At 37.3% G+C, this 22632-nt stretch overlaps 2 protein-coding genes across 2 annotated transcripts in view; both read right to left on the bottom strand.

Annotated features, from left to right (window-relative positions):
• The window catches only part of LOC142351796 (angio-associated migratory cell protein-like), a 217581-nt gene that overhangs the window by 17182 nt on the left and 177767 nt on the right, over window positions 1-22632 (bottom strand). The window lies entirely within an intron of this gene.
• LOC142352312 (DNA ligase 4-like) lies at window positions 480-22266 on the bottom strand. Its single transcript, XM_075404845.1, has 5 exons — window positions 21902-22266; window positions 4195-4717; window positions 2617-2800; window positions 2097-2330; window positions 480-1770 (listed from the first exon to the last, which is right to left on the bottom strand). Exons 1-5 carry the CDS (start codon window positions 22261-22263, stop codon window positions 647-649), a joined length of 2427 nt encoding a protein of 808 aa, XP_075260960.1. The 5' UTR covers window positions 22264-22266; the 3' UTR covers window positions 480-646.

Below are 22632 nucleotides of genomic sequence, written 5' to 3'. Positions count from 1 at the left end.
CACTGTGGTATCAATTTCCGAGGTTGACATTTCAATATAGTATCGAATAAAATTTATTTCTACAAGAAACCAAATTAAAAGCAAAAAAACTGGGCCACTTAAACGAAAAAACGGCTAAAAACGGTTATCTGTATGTGCAATTCAGTCAAAAACTACTTTTCAAAGTCAAAACGTCATTCACTAAATGCAGCGCATGATCAAAAAACTTCTCTCGCTTAGCGAAAATCTCTTCACCAGGACAGCTTTTCACACTTTCGCTTTTACGTCAAAATGCCGCGTGAACAAATCTACTTCCTGTAAAAAAAACCGAGAGAAAACCAATACTCCTCTTCGAGTCGTAAAAACCAAGAGAAGGCCAATAATAGCCCCAGCTATCGCTGTGCGGCTATTAAAAATCTAAGTACAAGCTTTCAAGAAAAACATTGAATGAAACATTGCTTTTTCCACAGCTGTCCAAACGCTTTTTTCTTTACTGAAAACAAGTTCTAAAACATTATATTTACTTTTTTGAAGTTATTGGAAAAGGTTTGAGTTGAGCAATGACTTTTAAAAAGACAGGGAACAAACATCTACACTATCGATTTAGTATTTACAGTGGTCAATATTACTCAACAAATGCTAGTACATAATCAATATTTGCTAATTACTACTTTAGCAGCTGATCTCTAAAGTCAGCACCATAATCTTTTTCAAAAAGATGTTCGCTATCTGCACATACATAAAACATGTCCTCTGGTTTCCAAGGTGTCATTTTTTGATCTTCAACACACTTCAAAAACCAGCTGATATGTACTACGTCACAAATATCCGCTTTTATCAAATTTCGAAGTCTTAAATTCAACTTGTCCGTGATAACACAAAATGTCTCCTTATTAGCATTCTGGACAATTTTGCCCCCGTTTTGAACCACACTCGTTTCTATTTCACTTTTCGTCTTTCCATCGGGAACTGCCATCACACAGAACTCCCGACCGTCAAAAACAGAAGTCTCAACTTCAACTTCAGAAAAATCTGTTGCTTTGAACCGCTCGTCAATAGTTATAGGCTGATTGGCTTTCCGTGTAACAATTCGTTGTTTCTTTTTAGGCGGCGGTATAGCATCCCCGGACGAAAAACTGGTTGCCAATTTTCCCTGATATGTGTTCCAGAGCTCCTTTAATTCCGATTCCGTGAGTATACTAGAACAATCTTTATCATCGCGAACGCTCTCGAGTCTCGGGAACCGAAGGGTAAAACCGCAGAAGTATTTTTCAGATACAATCATTTCCGCTGCTCGGACGCACACCACTACCGACTTTTCAGGCTTCACCCAAACTTGAGGTTTCTCACTGGCGCTGCGAACGTTCTCTGGTTTTAATTTGACCCAATTGGGGTCCAGCTTGTCCAAAATTTGTTTAAGTTCCAGATCCGTGTAACCGGATCCAACTTTACCGAAGGTGTAATATGTCTTTGAGGAATCAGTAATTGAGTTATCAGATACTGCTAGCAAGAAATGTGATATGATTTTGGACCGCCGCCCTGATCCGTAGTAGCCACCGACAATCACCAGATCTAGATCACTCATGACGTTGTGCTCGTAATCTGGTTTGATCTTGAACCAGCCAGAATCCTTCCTCTTGTCTGGTTTGTAAACGGAGTCTGGGTGCTTGACAATGATACCTTCTTCTCGGTTTTCAATCGCAGAGTTCAAAGCATCTAAGACATCGTCTTGTGTTGAGATTATGTTTTGTTCAACATAGCGCAGTCGATCATTGATAGGCTCAAACACGTCTAAAACGGAAGATATAATAGTGATTTCAAGACATAAAAAACAATGATGTTGAAACGCAAATTTAAAGGACCCGCGTGCCATTTACGCCACCCCATTAGTAGGAAAAATCAATCCGATATAAAAGTGGTAAAAACTCGAATAAGCCCAAATAATACAAGGGAAAAGAGCTTCCAATAGTGCTGTCAGCTATTTAAGGATAACTCGATAGCATCATTATAGTGGTTAACTTAAAAAAACACAGGATCTTATAACCGTTTCTTATTCCTCGCTTTCGTAAAATTTTAACCAGAATCCTTAAAATAACAAGTACCTTGGAAGCACATACCTTTCAGAAGTGACATTCGTTCATGTAATGGTTTGGCCGACAACACTTGTTCATTTAACAAAAGGATATCGAACACCACATAACACTGAATCAATCCCTTCTTTGGATCCTCTTTTAACTCGAATTCGGGCCTCGCAGATTTTTCAGCCTCGACTTGAGAAGTGATTTGTTTGGATCCAGAAGCAGAGTTCTCATCTCCTTTGGTTCCAAGAGATTTCACATCAACTTTCTGTCCTGAAATCTGTCAATTATTTTACATAATCTGTTATTCATTAACAGCAATTCAGTCTTGCTTCCCGATGCAAAATCCCAATAAGACCCAGCTAATGTACACTTGAATTCAAACTTTAACAATTTTGCTTACGAATTCAAATATCCTTCGCATAATTGCACTGTATTTTTAAGAGATCAATGGCAGAAGAATTCTCTACAAATAAGTGTTCTAATCGTAGTGTCGTCGAATGATTTTTTGACAGACATAAAATTGAACTAAGCACATATATTAGGATGCTGTATCTACCTTTGGTGACAAACTGTTGTAGCTCTGTGCTGAATACCATCATTTCTCCGTCCAGGATGCACGACTTGACGTGGCTTTTAAATGCATCTGCTATCGCAGGCGTGAAAGACCCAGTTATGTTATTCTTTCCAAAAGAGGCAGTGTAGTCTTTGGAGCTTCTTGAGAAATACCGGAACTCCGATCCCTGAAAAGTACAATAATCACAATAGACATTTTTTGTCGTAGAGACAAACTTAATTCAACTGTTCTTTAGTTGTCTAATTTAACTAATTGAAATATGGAACGTCCGACAAATTACTGGAGCAAAAACTCGGGGCTGATAATCGTATTATATTAATTAAGTCACGACCAGTTAAAGTTTCGTGACGATAAAAAGCACAAGCAAGGAATTGGTTTACTATCCCTACCACTAGGGCAGCTAAATGTACTCGGGCTTTGCCCCGATTCTCAAGACAAAGTCGAAAAAGCTTATGGTGAGAAGAAAAATTGGCACGACAAAAAATGCATTAAGCATGACTAAAATAATCGCTGCAAACTTTATTTGAGAGCAATAAATCAGTATGATATCCTATAAACGTCAGCAAACTTCTGGACGTTGGAAGAATTGCTCTCAAACAACTGGCCTGCCTTGGTTATAGCTAGTTTATGCTTATGTAGGCTGCCCTCACTTGATATGTTTGTGTGAGGAGAGGGGGTGTGGGCTCACTTGACATATAGAAGGCGGATTCGCAGATGGGGGCAGTATCCGACGTGGTTAGAACTACAGCTCATTAAATCCGGATATTACAAAACCCTAAACACTAGATGCATATTCCCAGAGTGGCCACCCACTCTATCTCAGTACTGAACCAGGTTAACTGCAGGACTGTATATAGATAGCCTTTTTTACAATTCAAAGAATTTGAATTGTATTGGGGCGCTGTCTTTTTTTTAAGATCTGTTCACACATTTGCATGATTTTTGAAGTCAAATCGGAGTATTGATTTTGGTCACGCCGAAACAGGAAGTGGAGCGAAAAAGCGAGTGGTCTTGGTGCGTGAAATTTTTTCGCTCTAAATTTAAAGTAGATGAGAAAACGGTGTTTGAACAAAAATTCGCTTTCTCGCTAGTGGTGTTTTGTTCACATGCCGCAATTCCACTTTTTTTTTTACTGTTTTTTCGATTTTTTGGATCGGATTTTTTTCTCAATGGTTTTCCCAATCCATTCATAGTCCGTTCTAGGTCTATTTCTCTTTTTAGTCAATGAAAATTCTTTGAATTGTACGTCAGGACTTATCCTGCTATGTTTTACTGTTTCATACCATGTTGCCATCAACCTACAGACAATTCAAAAAAAATTTACTGATTACACAGATTATTCTGGTCAAGGTAAAAAAACATTCGGCAGCTAGAATTGTCAGCCAAACCTTCATTCTGATAAAACATCTCAACTCTTTACCAACTTGACCCGAAATGGATCTACACTCAATGCAAAATCTTGATTCAAATGAAGTAGGCGCGATCAAGTTGAACAGGATCAGAAATTCGGTTTAAATTTAAAACGATAACTTGATTTGATTTCTAAGGATCAAAACTTGCCTGTTTATGCAGCTGCATTCGTTCACCGTCCATTTTCGTCTCAACGTAGAAACTATTTGACGAAATACTTTGGCAAACCTTGTGTGCAAGAATTCGATCAGCCAACATAGGTCGAAACGGAGTGAACAATTTTACTTCTATTTCTCCCAATGATACGTTAGGATCTCTCAAATCGTCACAAACTCGTTTCAGACTTGACGTGACATTAAAAAGCTGTTCCGCGTCGGGGTGGAAAACGGCGAAAACTGAGTTTTCACTCAAGCCGATTCTAATTTCTTTAAGAATTATTCTCATGATCCATTTCGACTCAATAGGGCCAAGATTTCGCATCAGTTTTGTCAAGTTTAACTTTACAGCTTCTTTGCTTTTTGTGGCATTTCCAATTGCAATCGAATCTAATGTTTTATTGATTTCGTTCACACTTAGGTTTCCCTTCTCAGGGAGTCTGTGCTGTAAAACATGGTAGGCAACCGCTGCAAAATCGCCAGACGAATCCGAAATTCCTTTGTCAGATGCTGGCGCTCTAAAATACATGTAGATTGAAATTAATGGCACGTCTCCGAAGGAAGCGTCAACTTTTATCATAGCCTCAAAAGTTTTCCTAGTATATAATTATATATGTTTATAATTTTTGTTGCTTATAAATTTTGAGCGATCTTAGAAACAGATCTCGTTGCTTGTCCGCTTGATTTGGTTCAGTACAACGAGTTAATCATTCCATGCAAGCTTTGTACCAATTCGATGTACCAATGTATTCTTCTAAATTTCGATTGGTGCAATACAGAACATACTAGTCGCATTTCGTGAATCCCTTTACATTAACAGGCAACGAAAAAAAAAGATATTAAATTACAGGAAGCGATTCTAAAAAAATGTTAGAAATAAAAAAATGACGACCAATAAAAAACCCAAACGGTCAACCAATTAGGGGCGGTAAAACAGTTAAATACTTTTATTTGTCCATCGAAATGAAGGGGAAATAAAATAGAAGTTAAAATCATAGAATAAATAAAGTTGAAGCATTCCAGGAAAGAGGGAGTTAGACGAGGAGAAGCATCTGAGGTGAAAAACGATCTTTCTCACATTAACAATGCAATAATGTTCAAAAGCTATAAAACGATTTACTTGGTAGATGTTGAGTCGAACGTTAAACATAAGCGACTAGCATTGGCAAATTCCACTGAAACAACTGCTGGCGAGCCTGTCGTCGCTATCTGCTTTAGTCGCGGGACGTGGCGTGTTGGTAGGTCGTGCAAAAATTTACTAAGAGGCTTCAAATGATGTTACTATAAGCCAATAGATCACATAAATGGAAAGTGAAAATATGAAAACTTTTTGGTGCAATTTTCATGATTTAATACATAAATTCACATTGATTGTTGTAACGTGACATTGGGGTTATAATGTTAAAACTTTTGTGTTAATACTCATGTTAAGTTGTCGAAGTAATGTTTCACGCCAAGTTAATTAACTATTATATGGCATATCTTTTGTCACATAAATTATTCCTTAAGTTTAAGTGAACATAGCCTGAGCGGTTAAACTTTACTTCGCAGCAGCGGATGCAGCTAAATAACATTTCTAGTTTTAAAGATTTCAATCTGAGAATGAATTTTCCGGTTGCTGCTCTTTAACTCGACAATTCCGGTTGTGTTCCTTCTTCATTCGAATTACTACATTGCAAGACCCGGGGGCCGTATTTACATGTGGTGTGCGGTGGTTTCAAAAGGTTTCTTCGCACGTTTATTGAATGTTATTGCATGATATTTTAACAATATTTTAACTCGATTGATTTTGTATGTGCATGCACTGTAATTGTTCTCTTTAGATTTTAGCTTGGAGCGGTCGATTCAACGGATGATGGGCTGACAACTTATTTTCAAACTAGTAAGTTCAAAAACGATTTACTCAATTAGTAATCTGTTACTGATTTGTAGAATAACAATAGCTCCGTGTGGTACAATTATTAGTTCCAACAGTTAGAGTAATATTAGCAAACAATTGAGGTGAGGCTTGTTTGTTTACATTAAGAAAGTTCTATATAAATATAACATGTTCAAAAAGGTTTATAATGAACGAAATTTTAAGGGACATCACACTCCCGTCCTTTCAAGAACTTCCGGGCTCACAAATAATTGGAGTCCATCATTAATTGATGTCTTTTAAAATTTGAGTTTTATCTGTTCGGCCACAATAGTTCCAGTCCAGTGATGAGTTGAAAAAGTCCGAGTCATCAAAAGACTCTTGGTGATGCAGATACACGTAGAGCAAATAAATATTAATGAATTTGGAAGTAGTCGTTGGTGAATCGTAGGATAAGTTGGGTTTAAGTTGTCTCGTCAGTATGTTATGACGTCATTGTACATCGTCTGGATCGACAAGTTGGGTTCAGCACAAGAAGTAGAACATCATTATTTTTACAAACTTATTTCATCAATCAGGCTTTAGTGTCCAGTTGGATGTCAACAATTGATTTTGATTGATTCAAAGATCTAGCAGACTTGAGTGATGTGACTGATTGTTTACTATGAGAAGGTGTTTTCCTCAGGTTGTCCTTAGTTTTTTCAGGTTCTAAGAGAGTCAATTTCTCTCCATCAAATTGATAAAATTGGTGGGTAGCACAGAAGTTTTGCGAAATGGCATCAAAGACATTGTCATTAGCGTCACTATCAATCACTATTATTGGTTTGACTTGTATGGGAATGTATTCATTCTTTCTCAGAAATTTCGGCATATGTTTACGAATAAAAGTGAACTTGTGATATGCCCATATGAACAAGATGTGTAACAACAAATTCAGAAAGAAGACAATGATTGTCAGTGATAATGATAACTTGATCGGACCATATTCATTCAGTTGGCTTTTCAGAGTTGGTTTTAGTAAGGTCATATCAACAGTAAATGGTTTCGCAATTTCAATCAGATCTTGACTTGTTTTTACTTTGGGACTTCTTATTAGCTCAGCTCTCACTTTTCTGAGGAGATCTACTCCGGCTACTACTCGAGACTCGAAATAAGGAAGGTCTTCCACATCAGGTACTGTCTGCATCAAGTGCTCTAGTGGGTCCGGTAACTGAACATCAATAATTTTTGCAGGAACTTTGTCGCACGCTTCCAAGTCCGATCGTATCTTTATATTGTCGCCGATGAAAACTTGCAAGTCACATTCCACCGTTATTATGCAGATCTTACATCCTGCAATTAAACGATTCCAGGACTTGTGCTTTGATTCTAGACTATACTCTCTCATCTCGTATGCATCTGAAGCTGATGTTATCAGCCAGATACCATACCCAAGGTTTTCTGCTTGAACTTGAGTTGGAAGATAGAACACTTCCGTATCACAAGTCTCTGCAGCCTTCAGAGACGAGCTTAAGAACAAAGTTGCAAGGCATGAAGGATGATTCGATTGAGACGCGAGCGGCTCTTGACAAATTCTATACCTAGATGAGCCAAGACAACTGTCGAATTGATGCTGGGATAGAGTCATTGATTCAATCTGGTCCTCCGAAATCGCTAGATATGGGTTTTCAACAACCCATCTTACAGCCATGCGGGGTTCCGTTTGGGGCATTGGGACTACTTTGGCACTATACGTCGAAAAAACAGTCTGACGAGAAGCTAGAGGTATAGCGAGGGTTAAAATTAACCCTTCTCGTACCGTTAGAACATCTCTCAGAAGTTTAGCATCATAATATGAGAGCAAGTCCGAATTTGGAGGAATAGCCAACGAAAGTCTGCTACCAGTTGTTACAAACTCGCTTGCTACAGATTTCAAAATAGCTGAGAGTGACGACTTTGGTACAAGGGACATTGGAAGATGTTGCTGCAACAATGTCGGAATAGCGTTTAGGATGTTCATTCTATAGGTGTAAACTGCGGACCTGTAGCTTTTCACATCAGAATATAGAAGCGAGAGTAATGAGGCGGTGGTGTCAAAATTGAAATTAAGTTGCTGGTTGGAAAAAAGCATTTGGGTACAATCTCGAAGCACGTGGAAATTGGTGTTAATTGCTTGAAGTTGTTCTTCAATGATTTTCCAGTTGTTATTTTGCGTTTCTGTCATTTGCTGCTGGGCTTCTTCAATTTCTGCGAGTTTATTACTGACAACAAAAAAATTTTCGTCATTAGTTGTTTGCATTTTGGCTACATAGTCAACAATAGTGGTTGTAATTGTGCTTAAATGCTCAATATTTGCGGCATTTGTTTTTGCTTGGTCTTGACATGATCCGAATATTCCTGTTAACCCACAATCTGCTGATCCTCCCATCATTAAACCTGATCCAAACAGTCCAATCCCTGCCATAGCTAGAGCTCCCACATGTGCACCTCTTCTTTGTCTTGACTGCATTACTTCTTTATCGTTTTGTAGAAACGTAGCAGTTTCGTTTCTTAGCATGTCAATGTCTGATTTTGATTTTAACACTTCCTTCTGTATCTTGTTCAGGATCCAATCAACATTGTAACTGGAGGTGTTGGTCTTAAAACTTGTCGAGAATTCCAGTGGGCATGATGTTGATGGAAGTTTCCACTTGTTCTTAAGGTTCTTAAGTAATTCAGTGAGCTCTGTTTTTATACTAAAGTTGTACTTCGGAAAAGGAACTAGAAACTGGACTGGGATAAACTTTTCGGCAAGTAGAATTCTAGATTCTTCATTGAATATGATTCCCTTGCGAAGAACATCATCAAATTCCTGATGGTAGTCTTCCGAGTATGATAGGTGGATGGTTGTGAGTAGGATGAATAAGACAACAAGCCTCATCTAAACACCTAATTTTGTAGTTTGCACAATTAACTTCAATCTTTCCTATTTCAGATAAAATTTAACTTCCTGTCTTTTTGTGAGTAGAGTGATTGAGTTCATAGTTGTTTAACTGAATGAGGTGAACCGTTTTGTGAAATGAGAATTGATTTTAAAATTGATTTCAGTTGAAAAATGTTCAAAATTGTTCTTGCTATCACCCTTGTATCTGCTGTCATGACCTGTACTGACGTTAAATGGCGGGAGCACACTATCTTTTGCTGTGCAAATGGCAGCTACGTTCTGCTTGAGGGAATTCAAATTTGGAGTTCAACATCTCCCTCTGTTTGTCCAACACCAGATAACAATGAAGTTAACTGGGTTGCAATTGTTTTTCTTGCCATGACGGCAATTTGTTGCTGCCAGTGGACAGTGTTCTGCTTTTGGTACACCCTTTATAAACTCAGGCACTATTTGGAAGGCGAAATAGATGTGCCAGTACCTGAAGATTTTGAATTAGTGGATGTTTAAAGCACTGTGCTAATTGACTTGTAGTTGACTTAGTTTAGACATTGATTAATTGACCAAACTTTTGTACTTTTAGCTGGGCTAGTGGTCTCTTACTGTTCAGCGGTTTACTTTAACTTGTTGTAATTGAGAAAGTGATTTGGATTTAACTTTATTTAAATGGGAAAATTTGTTAATTGAAAGTTGTTGTGTTAAATTAATTCTTCTTACACGAATCTAGTTAATTAATTCTGTGCCTTAACTAGATTCTAACTAAGAAATGTTGTTGCGGACGTGGTATCTTTTGCGTCAAATAAGGATAAATGCGGAATTCAGCGGGCGTGTTGCCTGCTGCGCTATGTCTAATAAGGATAAATGCGGAATTCAGCGGGCGTGTTGCCTGCTGCGCTGCGTCTAATAAGGATAAATGCGGAATTCAGCGGGCGTGTTGCCTGCTGCGTCAAATAGGAATAAGGTGTCTGTATTCCTTAGTTTATTATGTTTGCTTTAATTAATTTGCGGTCTGTTTTTCAGCTTAATATGGAAAGAGTTCTATTCTCAGCTATCGTGTATTTTATTAAAAACAACGATTTTCCTCTGTATTCAGAATTTAAAGATTGTGAGGAAAGAGAGCTCTACAGAAAACGCTTTCGAAAGTTTGCTCTGAAGAATGAGTCTCTAACTCATTGCTCAAAAGGAATAGTTCCATCACTCGAAGATGTAGATGAGTTCATGTCTAAAGCGCACTATAGCAAAAGCGGCAAACATATTCGGAAAGCTAGTGCTCTTGTAACTGCGTTAACAAAAGCGGGTTTTGGAATGCCAAAATTCTTGGGTGGAATTAATCGTGTTGTAGAGGAGTAAGTAGTTTTATATATGATCGTTGAAAATTTGCGGCTCTAATGAGGCTAAACTATTTACAATTTTTTTTTACAGGTTTCTTCGCTCTTGTCCTCATTGTTTTGCAACGAAGCATGTGAACGATCGATTTTTTGTTCAGAGCATTAAGTTCGTCGTGCAGAAACATCTTTGCGAAATGCTTAAAATCAGTTGTCCGAAAGAACCTTTGAGCGAAAGTGTAACTGATTTATGCTTACTTGGGACTCCTGGCACTCCCAAATCAGTTTCTCAACAATACGGACAATGCTTGTTCTCTAGTGTTTATTACCTGCTTACAGGCAAAAAATCAGGTTAATTGATCAATTGGAATTTCATTCAATATTTAGATTATCTGTCCTGAATTCCGATCTTATTTTTGACGGTTGTTTTCTAGTCGGAAAAGGAAAAAAAATCCACCTGTCAGCGTCTGCGTGTTGCTTGCGGCAACAAAATGTTGGAACCTGCTTTCTTTTCGCTTTGTAAAGAGCAACTGAGTTATGTGCCGTCTATCTTCGAAATTGTCAAGAACAGAAATTCTTCTGACGCTGTCGGAGATCACTGGGTAAAACATCTATACTACTTTTTCTCGTCTAGTGATTTTCAATGCTCCTATTCACGCAATGCCTCTGTTCTTTTAGTATCTGGGACTAGCTTATCTGCTGCAAATTGACATTTGCGTTTATTTCCGTTATGAAAATGAGTCAGAGTGTTGCTGGGTTCGGTATTACTGCTCTGAAACTTCGCAGAACCGAGGTTCAGCCCTGCTTCTTTACATGGAACACCAGACTGTGAATGGAAATTCGGGGTATCATTGTAATCCCCTTACTGAAATACCGTCTCTTAGGTACAAAAAAATTTTTTATTATTTTTTTTGTACGATTTCAAGAGTTAAAAACGATTTTTTGTCAGCAATGAAGCGGAATTCGACGCTTCTTTCGTTAACGGGGAAATTGGTCCTCGTTGCGAAAAGAAACTAAGACTCAGTAAGGACTAGAACTCATTTAAAACTCATGAAATATCTCACAAACTGCATATTCAGGTCACGATCTCAGGGTTGAATCTCATTTTTTCGTCTTTATCTATGTATTGTGAATTAAATTGATAATGTATTGTTGCTATAAACGTTTTTGCCTATCAATGATGAGTCTGCAAGGCCAGAAAAGAGTGTTAGAAAGAATTTGTGAAAGATTTTTGCCTAAATTTTTGCAGAAAACGGGTTTCTGCCGTACGCCAGCACTTCGAAAAAAAGGTCAAAACCACTGAACGAGAGTGGTCTAAATCGATTGGTATTGTTACTGTGAGCGTGCCAACCCCCCCTTTTAGGGTCTAAAAATCATTTTTTCACATAGAAAAATTTGGTCAAAAATCGTGATTTTTGAGAAATTTGCAAAAATTTAACTATTTTTTCTTCTAAGTTTGAGTAGAAACATAATTTAGGCTATTTATTAGTTTGTCAGAAGCAACAAGAGTAAAATGCATCAGGGAGGAATGAAAAACCTTTTCTGTTATTATTTCTTCAAAGGTTTTTTTTTGCTTGCAAACTTGAATTGCACATAAAGTACTCTTGTTTTTGTTTTCGTTGTCAAACTAGGGACACTGACGTTATAATGAATAATACACCGGTAGGGAAAAACAGTAGGATGGTTCAACTAACTCCTCGCAGGTAACTAGAGTTTAGTTGTGTTATTCAATGTTTTTGGACATGTAAATAGATGTTTATTTTAGAGTTTTTGAATGTCTCAACAATAAGCTTACAGACTTGCGGCCATTCTAATCCCTCTGGTGAACATTCTAGTTGGGGGAAAGCTAGTGACTCAATATTTTGGTCTAAAACTTGTTTTTTGAGCTCTGTTAAGCAAGTCTTGAGACATGAATATGACGGTCTGTCGAGTTTAGATTTTTTTGAAACCAAGTTGTAAACAAATCTCTGCTCTTTTTTGTCGTGAACTGAAATAAGCGAGCCTTCGGTCAAGGTTTCTGCTAGTACAGTGCTCGGTGGTACTACGATGTTCAATTTTTCAAGATTTTCAAGAGGTGAATCCATTGAAACTGCTTGTACTATTGAATTTTTTGACTTTTCAATGTCACTTGTAGTATAGAGCAAATTGAAATTAGGTTCAAACAATGATTTCATGTCACCTGATTTGTTTTTTTCTGCCTTTACTTTGTTTAGTCTTGCTCTGCGCTTTGAGCCTGGTACTAATTGTAACAAAGGGGATGGTTCCTTTGGCGATTTTGTAAATCTAGTCTCTCTTTCTTGGACTGAAGTGCTCGTAGTTGGCGACTCACTTCCTTTCTTTTTTTCTTCACTTCGCTTAATATCATGTTTTGTTGCTCTTGATGGTCCTTGCTGATATGCTAATCGGCGAGTTGAATCTCTACTTGATGTTGTGATTGCATCGTGTTTTTCTTGTCGAGTAAAAGTTTCGTGAGGAAGCACGAATCTGCCATCAACCATTGGTACTTCAATCGAAGTATAGCCCTTTCTTTTCGGTCTAACTACTGATTGTGGTTGCGTATCGGCATCTGGAGGAAATCTTACACGTTTTTGTAGTCTAGAAGGGGGTAACGGAGTTTCTGGAGTTTCCGAATCACTACCTCTTTGTTGATTTCTTTGAATTTCGGTTATTGGTTGATTTACTCTAGGGTTTTCTCTAGTCCCTCTCCTTGGAGTCATTGGCTCTTGAAATGGTTCAGGGAAATCAGCGAATGGGTTATCATCCTCTTGATTAACTGGTGGAATAGGCACCTGATTGTCTGCTTCTGCATCGTTGAAGACTATCATTTCTTCATTGTTATTTCCAAAATCGTGAACATCAACGTCTGGGATTTCTGGTTGGTCATGTAGGTCGATTGGCTCGGGAAAAAATTGTTCCTGAACTGGGTCTGGAGGTTCTGGATTGAGTACAAGAGGTGCCGGTTCCTGAAGTGGCACTATTGCTGGTGGTGCTACTGGTACAGCTGGAGCAGGAGGTATATCGTAGCTGAATGACGTTGTAACTGATAAATTTTGCTGTTCTTCTTGCTCTTGCTCTTCTGGTACATCCGTCATAAACGTGTGCTCCAGGAGTTTTGGGATCTCTTCATCAAATAATTCAGGTTCTTGTCTATACTTTCCTAAAACAGGATCTGGAAGAAATCGTTCTGGGTCAACGTTTGGCAAATCCTCTGGAGGTTCGTGCGGTTCGTACGACCTCAGTCTTATTCTGTGTATGCACTGAGTGAAATTGGTTCCTACTTTTCGAATAATGTAGTTTGAATTTGTTAAAACTCTCTACTCTGTAAAGTGGTAACCAAACGTGCATAGACTTACTTCCAAAATCACTTTGATTCATCAATTTTGGGTTGAGAAGGAGACAAAATGAATGTAATTCTAACGGTTTTGCTTCAGCTTTTGTGTCGTAATAGTTTCGATACTGATGGTAAGCATGAATTAGCTTTGACTTTGTTTCAGCAAACTTCTGTTGCATTGCATCTTGCATCTCTATCACAAAGTCAGACGTCGGGTCAAGTTTTCTAATAGACTTGTTGTTGAACCTTACGTCAAGTGGTTTTAGTGGCTCTCTTCCATGAAATATTGCCGTTGGAGAACATCCAATTGACGAGTAGTATGACGTGTTGTGAATGTAAGTAGCGAGAGGCACATATAAGTGCCAATTGGACCACTGTTCGTTCGTGTTCAGTTTTAAAATTCTTTTCAAAGCGCTATGTGCTCTCTCTACTACTACACTTTGTGCGTGTTTTAGTGTTGCATGCCTGATCCTAATCTCTAGCAGCTTAGCGAGTTCATGCATAAGTTGGGCAACCAAGTTGGTTCCTAAGTCAGTGACGAGTGTATGTGGAATGTATGAATGCTCAAAAAATTTTGATGTCAGCGCTTGTGCAAGCTTTTGTGCATTGACGCATGTCAAGGGAACTGCAAATAAGTACTTAGAAAACACATCCATTCCTGTGAGAACATACTTATATGTAGATGATTGGAATGGTCCTACAATATCTATTTGCATCATATCGCCTGGGAATGATTGCAAAGAGGAAACTGGCTGTAAAAATGCTCTCAGGGCCTTGTTTGCTATCGCTTTTTGTTGAATACATGTAAGACAGTTTTTAATCATCTGAATTAGGTATTCTGTGAAGCCTGGAAAGTATAATCTCTGCCTAAATTCTTTGACTGTTCTCACAATGCCAACATGGCCTGCTACTCTTGAATTATGTACGCGATACAGAACTTCCTTCCACAAATGCCTTGGTAAGCAGTACTGTAAACGATCGACTTTTCCAGTATGATCAAAAAATTGTCTAAACAATGTTTCATCTACAACAACTAGCCGGTAAAATTGTTTACTATATTTTTTTAATTGAGATGATGCATAGGTTAGGTCTTCAATTTTGTTTTCGCGTTTCCACTTGAGTACGCGTTTAATGACCTCATCTTTAGCTTGTTCAGCTGCTAAATTTAGTGGCTCAAGTTTTTCTGAAAGACCGCTCAGGTAATCTCTGTAATCGTGCATGAGTATAGCATTTGTTTCACTTGTGTTGTAGATTAACCTGACATAGCCTGAGATGTCATCATCACTTGATTTATTTGTTTGTTCTCTTATTTGAGCTAAAATGTTTTCCGTTACACCTGTTTGTTTAAGTTGATCTATTATACTCTCGTTTATTTGGTTCTGAACTTTGGAACTGAATAAACTGTCAAAATTTTCCAATGAACTTAATGCAACATCAGGCGTTTTTGCTACAGTTTCGACCTCAATTTCTTGAACTGGGATGCGGTCTGATTATTTCAGTTCAATTACTTGATCAGGATCCGTCTGAACACGTGACAAAAAATCTGCAGCATAGTTTGCTTTGCCTGGAATGTGTGCAATTACGAGATTAAATGAAAGTAGACGGTCTAAGAAATTCCACAGCGAAGGTGGTATTGCTTTTGACTGAAAAAATGATGTTAGACTCTTATTATCGGTTAAGACAATCACAGGTTTTTCTGTACCCCAAATAAAGTGTGAAAAGTGTTCTAGAGCGAAGTATAGTCCGAGAAATTCTTTGTAATAAATTGAATACTTCAGTTGGGCCTCGTTGAAAAGCTTTGTGCCGAATGCTACTGGTGCATAAGTTTTCCTTTCTTTGTTTTTCTGATCTTTGACATAATCTTCTATCATCAGAACAAAGCCTGCGCCGTAGTAACTGGCATCACAAAGTAAAACATACTGAAGTCCTGGTTTTGCTAATCTAAGAGCTAAATCAGTTGCTTTTTGCAGGTCTTCCTTCAAAATTTCTAACGCTTTTTCTTGTTCTTCTGTGATATAGTCTTCAACATTTTTTCTCAAGAGCTTATAAAAAGGTAACAGTTTTTCGCTCAAGTTGGGATTAAAGTCTCTCCAAAACTGTAAAAATCCAACCAGTGGCTTCACTTGTTTAACGGTTCTTGGCATCGTCAGTTTGTTCAAGAATTTTTTTATTCTTTCGCGCTCTGGCTGAATGCCTGCTGGAGTAATGACTTTTCCCAAAAACGTTATTTTTTGGACACCAAATTCACATTTGCCTGGGGAGAGTTTAAGTCCTGATTTTCTAACACATTCAAAAATCTGTCGCAGATTTGGAATTAACTCTTCAAAGGTTTCTACGCCACTTCCAATATCGTCCATATACTGTGTGCAAATATTAGCAGCTAAGCATTGGTCTAAATAGTGCCTTATAAAGGAACTAAATCCTGTCACGGACTTACTCAATCCTTGCGCTAGGCATTTATAAGCATAGGTGCGTGATGCAAAATTAAATGCCAACAACTGGATCGAAAGATCATCAGCCATTTGTACACAATGGTACGCTTGAGAACAATCAAGTTTGTTTAGAAATTTCTTTCCGGCAAAATGATTTGAGGCATCACTCATGTTTGAGATTGGAAAGTTACTATTTATATAGTCATTCCTTAGCAGATGATTGATACGCCTTAGATCAATCAATATTCTCAAACGTCCGGATGATTTGCGCTGTGCAAACACGGGGCTGCTATATTTGGAATGTGGAAGTGTAGTGATCAAATTGTAATAGTGCATTAAGGCTAATTCAACAATCAACTCATCTCGCAAATGTATTGGTGTTATTGGACTTTGAACATAAACAGGAAGATCGTGTTCAGGTGTTAGTTTAATCTTTAATTCGGTATTATAACCCACATCAAATCTATGTTTGGCAAATATGTCGGAAAATTCCACCAAGAGTTCCTCAACTTCTGACCTTTGACTATCTGTCAATATTGAATTGTCCCATTTGAACTTTTGTAGGAATGTTTGCCGATGACATTTATCAATTTTGGGGTCAATTTTCTCAAGATTTTTGAACTGTTTGATCTGCTCGTAGATATCACGTTGAAGTGGTGGCAATGACTCAGGATATTGACAAGTTTCCGGGGTCGGAAACCAAAACTTTTCATATTCAGGTAATGGTTTTTGACCATCCTTTTTACATTCCATTTGTACAAGCTGATTAATGCCATTTTCGAGATCGTTTGGGTCTCGCATTTTCGCTAAGGCGATTAATTGCGGATCGATGTTGATCAGGCGACTCGCTTGGGCCTCGCTCAAAATTTCAAAATTAGCTACATGAGTATTTGCTTTGACATGAATGTAATGGTCTGTTATATTCACTGCTGAAACCAAAACTTTACCCTTTTCATCAATCGTGCTCAAGGATGAAGTCATGGCTACTTCTGCTGAATTCTCAAACTCTTGGTTAGGAAGTACTACTCCACTACATTCCTTAAAACTTTCGGAGTTTTCACTGAGTGAACATTCTAATATTTGATGTGAATATGGAGGAATTACATGTTTTTTGCTCAGAAAAAGTGGAATTTTCTTCAGTTTTTTCAGCATCATTGGTTTTTGATTTTTTGGTCGAATTTCATTTAACTGAACAGTCATGTCTGGTAGTTTAAGCAAATTGTTAGACGGGCAAATCCAAATAGAATTTTTCTTGAAGAATGGATTGCCAAGTATGACTGAATTCATGGTTGGCAAAACCATAAAATCGTCTGTGAACTCATGATTTGCGATATAAAATTTTATTCTGATAGATTGTGTAACTGGTACTGGTTTTCTTGATGCTAATTTAACATTTCTGAACGCTGGCTCTCTAAACTCAATTTTAGCGTTCAATTTTTGTAACTCATCCAAGAGTATCTGTGGAATTGCGTTAGCACAAGCACCTGTATCAACTAATGCTTTTCTTTTTACTTTTTTATCAAAATTTAGATGAACATAGGACAAAAAGTCACCTTCTAAGGGTATTGCTGCACAGAATTCATTTTCTGAATCTGTGCTAGCTTCAGATTCTTCCGATTGTTCAGAAGTCTGATCGCTATCTGTTTCAAAGTTATTTACATGCAGTGATTTTTGATTTTTTATATTGAGCTTCATGCAGATTGGACTTTTGTGGAACTTGTGGCTTATTTAGTTTTTTGGGGCTCTCTGAAATGGAAAACTTCCACCTCTACCTCTTCCTCTATTACCTAATACGCATTGGTTAGCCAAATGATTTGGGTAACCGCACTTATAACAGAAGACGTTTGCATACTGAGTAGTCTCAATATGATCTTGAGGTACAGGTGATGACACTTGGACTGTTACTTGGTCTTGTGTTTGAGGTTGCTGGACAACTGCTGCTGGAACGCTTTGCGTATTCTGTGGGAAATTTTGGTATGCAAAATTTGGGTTCTCACGACCTCTGCTATAGCCTCGGTAATTGTTTCTACCTCGATAACTGTTATTACCGCGAAAGTTACCTCTTCCACGCCAACCTCGACCTCTACTATTTCCGCGATAGTTATTATTTTGGGTTGAAGTTGACTGCTGGCTGTTCTGTTGCGTTCGTTCAACAAATTGTTTGGACAGCTCGTTAATTTTATTCTCCATTGTGAGTTGTGTCTGCGTTAACTTTGTAAGAGCATCTACCAAATTTTCAGTTACTGTTTGACTCATTTCACTGAACGCACCTTCAGCGTAGTCATCTGTTTTGCAAAGGTTCTGTATTGTTAACTGTTTACGCGCTACCAGACACAAGTCGTCGACTGTACTGTTTTCAGGTTGTTCAAGCAATTTCGCTCTCAACCATCCTGGCATACTTTTTGTGAAGTAACGCTTAATGTAATTTGCTCTTTCAGTCTGAGCAAATAGTAAATTTTGGGCGTTCGCTGCATTTGCAGCTGCTATCCTTGCGGCTTCATCTGCAGCCGGCAGTGCTGGGTCTGCTGGAGGTACTGGAGCTGCTACTGGGTCTGGATATGCTTGAATTGCCATTCCCCTTAATACTACTAGGAAGTTTTCTGGCGAATCTTTTTTTGGATCAAATCTGACGTTTTCGAGTTTTATTTTATGAAGTTCGTGTAGATTAGGATTACAAAAATGGTTTCTCAGCGCTGTAAGACTAAGTTCAAAGTCTGCTCTAGTTGCATCATCTAATGAGGTATCAAAAAATCTAAGCGCATCATTATTAATGTGGACAGCTAGAAAGTTTGCTTGCTGAGCATTCGGAATTCCTGTCACAGCTATGACTCCTATTAGTAGTCGCTCAAATTCTTTAAAATTTTCTTTTTCACTGCCTCCGAATGGTTTAAGTGTTATATTAGGATGCGCCATATCTAAATTCTACTTTGATTTTAAGCTCTGAACTCTTTGTCTCTAGGTTACTTTATCTCAAACTGAACAATGTATTTTTTTTTAAGTTCCAAAGACTCAAAGACTTTTCTCGAAGCTGCACTCGATTTTCTGCTCTTTTCTAGATCAATTTGATGATTTTATGAGATAATGATGTTATAGGATAATTTAAGATCTCAAATCAATCTATCAGTTTTCTCGCCCCAGTCATAAATGACTACATTTTAAAATGATTTCAAATAATTGATAGCAATCTAAAGTAATTGAGCGTTTCATCAAATTTAAAACATTTAAAATTTACAGCAGAAACAATGTGCTTTTAACGAACCCTTGGAGAACTGCTTCTCGAAACTGAACTGTGAATGCTGTGCCTTTCGTTTTCTTGCTTGTTGGTTAGGCAGTAGGGTAGTTCCTCTAGGCGCTGATTAGAATTCCAGATGCTGCCGTGATCTTCTTTTTCAGGAGCTGCTGTCCAGAAGTTGATCCAGGAGCTGTTGTTGCTGTTGTTGTCGTCCTTTCTGTCACCATGTGGTGTGCGGTGGTTTAAAAAGGTTTCTTCGCACGTTTATTGAATGTTATTGCATGATATTTTAACAATATTTTAACTCGATTGATTTTGTATGTGCATGCACTGTAATTGTTCTCTTTAGATTTTAGCTTGGAGCGGTCGATTCAACGGATGATGGGCTGACAACTTATTTTCAAACTAGTAAGTTCAAAAACGATTTACTCAATTAGTAATCTGTTACTGATTTGTAGAATAACAATAGCTCCGTGTGGTACAATTATTAGTTCCAACAGTTAGAGTAATATTAGCAAACAATTGAGGTGAGGCTTGTTTGTTTACATTAAGAAAGTTCTATATAAATATAACATGTTCAAAAAGGTTTATAATGAACGAAATTTTAAGGGACATCACATTACATTTCAGTAATCACAAAACAAATACACCCGCTTTAACTCAAGCTGGATAAAACTTCTGGCGCGTGCTGGCAAGTGCCGGGCGAATGAAGTGGTGAACCAAAGAAAGAACAATGTAAATAACGGTTAGCACTATGACAAATTCCTCTTATGAGTAAATCAAACACACAAAAGATAATTATTATGTGGTCTTCATAGCGAATACAATTGAGAAAATTTATAGGAAATTAATTAATATACATTTTCTCACCTTAATAAGGCAGCAAAATCAGGTCCATATATGGCCTTAAAAATACAACGATAAATAAAAGGATCAGTAAATGGGGGAATACATCCATCATCATATGAAACGTACTTTATGACTTACAATTGTCATGACCATATAGGCGAGGCATCGAATTAAATTGTCGACATAATCTAATAGAATTTTTTTATTTGAAAATAAATTATAATAGGACACTGCATTCAACTATATTGGGACCGTAAATGACCATATACCACAAATTTATAATTTGAGATGTTGATGTTCGCCTGGCTTTGAAGTTTCATTGAAGGTTAAAATAGAGGCTTAGATTACCGTGTGCACCTAAATATTGTCACAGAGGTGACTAGATATTATCATGATCTATGATGAATACTTTCTCCGCAATTAAATTAAACCTGACAGTTTGAACATTTTATATCCTCATTGAAGATTTTATACAGTTTTTGAGTAAATCAAAAACAATTTCCTGTCCTGATATAATCATTAATTCCGGAATACGACCCTTGCTTTTTGTCGTTTTGTTTTCCTTGAATTCGTTTGCTTACTTAACGTAGGATCCGCGCAACAGTTAAAGGAAAAATTTATAGGCATCTTTAATTTTTAGCGCAAGATTTTGACTATTCGTAGTAAACTGCAACTAGATACGTTCAATTGGTTAAAATTACGCTTGAGAAAGGAATTATTTGAATAGTTAATCACATTCTTTATTTTAATTTCAAAAATGTAAATCCAAATATGTATAACCATAACAAAAAATTTGGTTAAACAATTACATTTTAAGAATCACTTTTTAAGTATATGCCCGTGCTAAAATTACTAGTTGAAATAACTTCTAAAATCCTCTATTTGTTCAACTATTGCAACACGTTCATGTAACTTGATCATTTATCTAATTCAATTTTCCTTAAATTCGTTTTTTTCTTTCCGGATTTCTAATTGTAGGCTGTTCCACTTTCGATCGGTAAATCCACTTAAAATGACACATATTTTCGGAAAAAGCTGGACAGTTCGGGAGTTTTCGCTCATCTCATATTTTCTAAAATTTTTGAACGACGTTTTTGGGATACTTGACTGCTTTCTTTTTAATGCATCATTCAATCAAAAAAAAACTAAGTTTTTTTAATTAAAGTTTTAATTAATTTTTTTTAATAATTAAAATAATTAAAAGTTTTCTAATAAAGAGCTCTGCAGGTAAAACGTTATCTCTCATTAGCAGATCCCTTCCGCTATCAAATTTTCCACGCATATGGCAACCCCTAATGCCCCAATTTATTTGACTATTTATTCTCTGGAGCGTAAATTTGGCGTAAAAAGAAAGCGACTACATCCATCGCTGCAACTTTCATTCAAGGACATTTAATCAGGCATTAAGAAAAAATTATTGGGATTGTACGTATCTTGATTAACCCTCTGATTAAAATCCACGACTATGGAGTAAAAAGAGTATTAGCGATATATACTGGAAAATGTTTGTTGAACACTACACTGTGCCGAAACCCAGTACATGGCAAATAATATGCACCTTTAAAACTGTAAAGAACTTGAATAACTACTTATTCTGACAGCTTAAAACTGACACTAATAAACTGTCCTGAGGGTTCCAAAACCCGTGGGTCAACTAACCCTAACTCCGTGTCTACTACTACTATTGCTTTGAAATATTTTTACAAAACATGCATGAGAAGTGTTGATTTATGTAACCCTTATAATTTCAAATTTCGATTTTAAAAAAAACCCCACCTGTAGTGAAGAAGTTTATTGGCATCGGGGCTATCTTTGCCCAGTCCGAGAATGTCAATGTAATGTTTGGCTAGTGTGTTTTCTTTGATTCCATATGCTGGTCGTTCAGTATCTAACTTGGGCAATAAAAGTCTGATTACAGGATAAAAACTAGCTCCACAACCTTCCTTTCCATTCGTGTCGGTTGATTCACGTCCTCCAGTTATTTTTCTCCATTTACTCAGGAAATCTTTCAGAATTTCCTTTTTGCCCTCTGAGCTTGATTTTTTCTGAACTCTTTCTAAGAGGCCACAAATTTCTGAAAATTTTATCCGTGAATCGACAGACGAAATTGAGCCAGTTGCCGTCAATGATGATGCCATAGCCTATCTGAAATGAAGATTTCTTTCAGTGAGCCTTTGATAACCTCGAAATTTATGAGACTAGCTTTAACTTGTGCAAATTTTTTTAGTCATCTGAAAGCCATACTTATTGATGTAACAGAGTTTCACAAAGTTGTTTTGCATCTGTCTCAAAAGCTCAGCGGACTTTCTGAATTGCATTGCAGAAGCCTCAACTGCTTATACAGCTCCAAGAGGAATTAACTACAGTAAACCTTTCTTGGGCGTAGTTCCCGTACAGTACGGCATTTAGTAAGTACGGCTTATCAAGGTTTTCCACCGGGTAATTAATTTTTCTAAGCACGTACAATGATTGACTGCCTTGTTCGGTTTGCGGCACACCCTTTCAAA

The sequence above is a fragment of the Convolutriloba macropyga genome, chromosome 13 (genome assembly GCF_964194025.1).
Source record: "Convolutriloba macropyga chromosome 13, txConMacr16.3, whole genome shotgun sequence".
Classification (NCBI taxonomy): domain Eukaryota; kingdom Metazoa; phylum Xenacoelomorpha; order Acoela; family Convolutidae; genus Convolutriloba; species Convolutriloba macropyga.
Note: the sequence above shows the minus strand (reverse complement) of the source record. Positions and strands in the feature narration are given on the sequence as shown.

What these genes read in the sequence shown, in the direction of transcription:
- LOC142352312 (XM_075404845.1), bottom strand. Translation starts at nt 22,263, where the DNA reads ATGGCATCATCATTGACGGCAACTGGCTCAATTTCGTCTGTCGATTCA. An exon ending in ACAACAGTTTGTCACCAAAG is followed by an intron (nt 2,331 to 2,616) that starts GTAGATACAGCA and finishes GACAGATTTCAG; the next exon opens with GACAGAAAGTTGATGTGAAA. An exon ending in ACGAATGTCACTTCTGAAAG is followed by an intron (nt 1,771 to 2,096) that starts GTATGTGCTTCC and finishes CTTCCGTTTTAG; the next exon opens with ACGTGTTTGAGCCTATCAAT.